Here is a 6,000-nt window from a genome sequence, read left to right on the forward strand (position 1 = left end):
TCATTCCAAATCATGGGGTTTCAACATCATACAACAATCTTACTTCAAAATAAGCTCCTCGCAAGTGTTGGGGGAGTTTTCTTCTGAAATCCCTGCTGTTCCTCAGTTCCTTCAGGGTGAATCTTTTCAGTAGTTCACTGTTACTCCTTCCACCCACCCTGACCAGACCAGAGTGCAAAAATCCATAGATTCCTAAACAAGAAAAAGACACACACATTAACTTTATAACAAGATTATGTGGCCTGGATTCTCCTTTTCCTGCCCAAGGAGGACCAGGGCAGGACTTCCGTTCACAGCCCCAACACACTTTCCTGGGTTGGCGCTCCTTCGCCATGCAGGGCAGGATCCCCGTCAGCAGAGGCACTGTCCCCAGGAAAGTTCTGGCAGTGATACAGTGGAACCTGAAGAGTGGGACATTTTAATGGAGACAGAAAATCCCCCAAGATCAAGGAGGTACTGGCAATTTTTAGGTCTTCACCTGGGCCGAGGTCTAAAAAGCTAATGGAGGGAAATTAAAGTGGAAGTAAACCACACTGCCTGATTTTCCAGCCTTTGCCTGCAGTAAATCAACTGATTTTGGGCAGGATAATGGAGGAAAGTCCAAGCCTATATTTCTTCACTCTGTTACCTATTCATTAAATTTAGTTTGTTGTCTTACTGTTAATGTTGTATTGTGTTTTATTTTCTTGTACCTTTTCAAAATTAATAAACACAGATGTTACAAATCTTAGGTCTATTTTAGATATTCCCTTGGGTTGCAAATGGACCCCATGTTCTTTACAATCTGGAGTTCACCCAAACTGCCTAATATCAAGTTATATGGTAGTCTGACCTGGGGGTAGACCAATGTGACCCCCTTGTTATACAAACTGTAAATCATAATCTTCACATGTACCCTCACATATACTTCTCCAATCTTCAAGATGGTGGACTGATTAACACCTTAGCGAGATGCGGAGCAGGCTCGAGGGGCCGAGTGGCCTACTCCTGCTCCTATTTCTTATGTTCTTATGAAGGCAGATACTAATTGTTAATCTGCTTTATTTTACAGTCAGCAAGTGAACATACAAAGTAACCATTAAAGCAAAGCTCACATTTCATAACTTAATTTCAGTTTCTCCTTGCAACAAATATAATAAGACATCACACTGTCCTTGTTGGTGCACTAAGTCGTCTTCACTTAGGCCAACTGTAACACTAACTCAGACCAAGGATTGCTTTGAGCTTGGTCCGTTGTCAAGGTAAACTGTCATAGGCCCTTACCTGTCTCGCTCAACAGATCTTATCAACTGACCGCGAACATATTTCTCCACTGTTCTTTCGTCTCCTCTCGTGACAGAAAGTTGAAGATTGACCTCCAACTTCTTCCTTAACCAGCGGTTGGCCAGTAGAGCTGCCAATTAAATCAGCCACTGTCCCCTTGGCAGAGGTTCCTGGCAACAATTCCTTCCTGCTTTCAAAATGAATAGTGTCATTGCAACACAATCTGGTTGGACTCCCACTGTCTGATCTCCAGACAGATCAGCCCAACTGATTTGGCTTCAATCACCCAACTCTGGCTGCAAAGTGGATTTTAAACTTTTGTGAACTCACTTCAACTTAAAAAAGTATCACATCAATATAAACAGCACTGAAACAGCCCTCACCACAAATGACAGCCTATGTAACTATGACTGTGGTAAACTATCCCTCATCCTTCTCGACCTGTCTGCAGCCTTTGACATGGTTGACCACTCCATCCTCCTCAAACGCCTCTCCTCCGTCGTCCAGCTCGATGGGACTGCCCTCGCCTGGTTCCATTCTTATCTATCCAGTTGTAGCCAGAGAATCACCTGCAACGGCTTCTCTTCCCACTCCTGCATTGTTACCTCTGGAGCCTCCCAAGGATCTATCCTTGGCCCCCCTCCTATTTCTCATCTACATGCTGCCCCCTCGGCAACATCATCTGAAAACACAACGCCAGTTCCACATGTATGCTGATGACACCCAGCTCTACCTCACCACCGCTCTCAACCCCTCCACGGTCTCTGACTTGTCACGCTGCTTGTCCGACATCTAGTCCTGGATGAGCAGAAATTTCTTCCAACTCATCCAAAAATTGGGAAGACCGAAGCCACTGTATTTTGTCCCCGCCACAAACTCCGTTCCCTAGCCACTGACTCCAACCCTCTTCCTGTCTGATGCTGAAGCAGACCTTTCACAACTTTGGTGTTATATTTGGCCCCAACATATCTGCTCTATCACCAAGACCGCCTATTTCCACCTCCGTAACATTGCCCGACTCTGCTCATCTGCTGCGGAAACCCTTGTCCAAGCCTTTATTACCTCTAGCCTTGACTATTCCAATGCTCTCCTGGCCAGCTTCCCACCTTCCACCCTCCATAAACTTAAATTCATCCAAAACTCTGCTACCTGTATCCTAACTCGCACCGAGTCCCGTTCACCCCTCTGCTCGCTGACCTACATTGGCTCCCGGTCTGACAACACCTTAATTTTACATTTCTCATCTTGTTTTCAAATCACACCATGGCCTTGCCCCTCCATATCTCTGAAACCTCCTCCGGCCCGACAACCCTCCGAGATCTGACACTCCTCCAATTCTGGCCTCTTGCGCATCACCGATTTTAATCCCTCCACCACTGGCGGCCGTGCCTTCAGCTGCCTAGGCCCCAAGCTCTGGAATTCCCTTCCTAAGCCTTTCCACCGCGTTACCTCTCTTTCTTTAAGACACTCCTTAAAACCTACTTCTGTCCTAATATCTCCTTATGTGGCTCGGTGTAAAATTTTGTTTGATAATGCTCTTGTGAAGCACCTTGAAACGTTTTACGACGTTAAAGGCGCTATATAAATGCAAGTTGTTGTTGTTATGCCTAGATCTTCCGAGGCAAAATGGTGGAACATCTCGAAATACAAGACAGACAACTGGATAATTACTGGCATCTTGCAAGTTCCACTGCAGAAAAGTATTACAGTGTGGCGTACCGATCACAGAAAGGACACAATCCGCTTTTCGGTCCGTAGACTATAAATCAGGCGTCATGCCTTTAAGAAGGATCACACCTTTAAGAAACTCGATCTGCAACATAGTTAAGCCCAGAGCGGGGGAGGGGCAGTCGAAGCTGTGGACTGATGAAAGACAGTCGGACTTGGTGTAGTCTCTGATGCCATTTTTGTGTTCAACATGTGGTCTCAACAATTAAACCTTTTCTGTTGAACCTCTCCGAGTTCAGTATATTTTGTTAGGAGTACGTAGACTCCTACATTGGTGACCCCGACGCTCAGGACGACTCCTAAGCGTAACCATGGCTGACACAAACGCAATTTCTGTGAAGCTGCCGGAGTTCTGGGAGAACCTAGCCACCGCCTGGTTCCTTCAAGCCGAATCGCAATTCCGACTCCGTGGCATCACCGCCGACGCAACGATGTACAACTACCTCCTCGCCTCCCTGGGCAGCTCCACTATCACGAAAGTCTGGACAACACTACAAAACCCTTCGGAGGAAGGCAAGTACGCACATCTCAAGGCCGCGCTCCTTAAAAAATTCACAGCCTCCCAATTAGTGCGCAACTGCCACCTCCTCGGCCTCGGTGACTCCACGCCGTCAGACTTGCTCTCACACATGCTTGCTCTGACCGATGAGAAACCGCCCGGCTCCCTCTTCCGCACGCTCTTTATCCGCCAACTACCCCCCAGCATCCGCCCGGCGATCGTGGCATCCAGCCTCACGGACCTCGAGGACCTGGCCGACGAAGCCGATAAGCTCCTGTCCGCCAGCTCCAACCACGCCGTCACCCCCGACCTGGCCTCCGCAGCGTCGGCGCGCGCTCCACCCTCTATCGCGCGGCCACACAGCTCGGCCACGAGGCCCCCCAGTCCCCCAAGCCCCCCGACCCAGGGCTACTGCCATACCCGGTTCGGCGCACGGGAACGCCGCTGCAGCCATCCCTGCACGTTTCCAACCGCCCCCACACCGGCCTACACGATGGCCGTGGGGCAAGCAGGCGCGCTGCTGTACGTTACGGACAGCGCCTCCAGACGCCGTTTCCTATGCGACATGGGCGCGCAGCGCAGCATCATCCCCGCGTCCGCCCTAGAGATCCAGCGAGGCGGCCGCGGCCCTGCGCTGGCTGCCGCCAACGGCACCGACATCCGGACGTACGGCACCCGCACCGTCACCATCGACCTCGCAGGCCACCGCTACCACTAGGAGTTTATCACCGCCAAGGTGCTCTCCCCGCTCCTCGGTGCGGATTTCCTGTACGCCCAAGGCCTGTTGGTCGACATGACTCGGCGCCGCCTCATGGACATGAACACCATGTCACCTATCCCGGGCGCCATGGCCCCCCCCCCAACCCGCCGAAATGGCGTGGCAGTGCCGCGCCCGCTCAACGGACGACTACTCAGCACTCCTGGCTGAGTTCCCAGCTCTCACCAACCCGACCTTCTCCGCGAAAGTTGCTAAGCACGGGGTAGAACACTTCATCCCCACCACAGGCCCACCGGTGTATGCCCACGCCCGCAGGCTGGACCCGGCCAAGCTGGAGATCGCGCGGGCCGAGTTCGCCACAATGGAACAGCTCGGCATCATCCGCCGCTCCAACAGCCCCTGGGCCTCCCCACTCCACATCGTCACCAAACCCGACGGGGGATGGCACCCCTGTGGGGACTACCAGCGCCTAAACAACGCCACCACGCAGGATCGGTACCCCATACCGCACATTCAAGACTTCTCGGCTAGACTGGCCGGCCGCTCAGTCTTCTCCAAAGTCGACTTGGTGCGCGGTTACCATCAGGTGCCAGTCCACACCACGGACGTCCCCAAGACGGCCATAATCACCCCTTTTGGGCTATTCGAGTTCCTCCGAATGCCCTTCGGCCTCAAAAACGCGGCCCAGGCCTTCCAGCGGCTCATGGGCTCGGTACTCCAGGACCTGAAGTTCCTCTTTGTCTACCTGGATGACATCCTGGTAGCTAGTTCCTCCAAGCAGGAACACATCGAGCACCTCCGCACCCTGTTCCAGCGGCTCAGTGAGCACGGGCTCATCATCAGCCCAGCCAAGTGCCAATTCGGCCTCAGCAGGATCGAATTCCTCGGCCACCACATCACGCAGGACGGAGCCATTCCCCTGCCCGCCAAGGTGCAAGCCATCCAGCAGTTCCCCCGGCCTACCACCATCAAAGGCCTCCAGGAGTTCTTGGGGATGATCAACTTTTACAACCGCTTCATTCCCGGAGCGGCCTCCCTCATGCGGCCCCTATACGAAGCCCTCCGGGGTAAGAAAGACAGAATGGCGATCGAGTGGTCGGCGGACATGTTGACCACTTTCGACTCGACCAAAAAGGCGCTCGCCGACGCCACCATGCTTGCTCACCCACAGCCCAACGCCAGGGTGGCCCTCACCACGGACGCCTCCGACCATGCGGTCGGTGCCGTGTACGAACAGTGGGTCGACGGGGCTTGGCAACCGCTGGCCTTTTTCAGCCGCCAACTGCGCCCCCCGGAGGCCAAATACAGCGCCTTTGACCGCGAGCTCCTCGCACTGTACCCGGCAGTCCACCATTTTAGATTTCTTCTGGAGGGCCGCCCCTTCACCGCGTTTGTCGACCACAAACCCGACATTCGCGATGGCAAAATCTGCGGACCCGTGGTCAGCCAGGCAACAACGCCAGCTCGCCGTGGTGTCCGAATTCAGCACGGACATCCGGCACGTCTCCGGTCGAGACAACGTGGTGGCCGACTGCCTATCCCGCCCCGCAGTCCACGGCGCCCACCTGGCAGCGGAGCAACGCACCGACCCCGATCTGCTCTCCACGCCCACAACCCTCCCAGGGCTGCGACTGACCGACGTCGCCTGCGGCCCGTCCGCCGTCACAGTCAAATGCGACACCTCCTTGGCGCAACCCCGCCCCGTAGTCCCGGCGTCCTGGCGAAAACGGGTGTTCGACATCGTCCACGGCCTCTCACACCCCGGCACCCGCGCGTCCATTAGACTGGTGGC

General features: G+C 53.9%; 1 protein-coding gene across 2 annotated transcripts in view; it reads right to left on the bottom strand.

Annotated features, from left to right (window-relative positions):
- The window catches only part of znfx1 (zinc finger, NFX1-type containing 1), a 69,473-nt gene that overhangs the window by 30,086 nt on the left and 33,387 nt on the right, over positions 1–6,000 (bottom strand). For both annotated transcript variants that reach the window (XM_086005280.1, XM_086005279.1), the window contains one exon: positions 44–192. In XM_086005280.1, the coding sequence (XP_085861406.1) occupies positions 44–192 (149 nt within the window). The remainder of the gene's footprint in view (positions 1–43; positions 193–6,000) is intronic.

This window comes from Somniosus microcephalus, chromosome 13, assembly GCF_052327205.1.
Source record: "Somniosus microcephalus isolate GS21.2 chromosome 13, FLI_Smic_1.0, whole genome shotgun sequence".
In the NCBI taxonomy this organism is placed as follows: domain Eukaryota; kingdom Metazoa; phylum Chordata; class Chondrichthyes; order Squaliformes; family Somniosidae; genus Somniosus; species Somniosus microcephalus.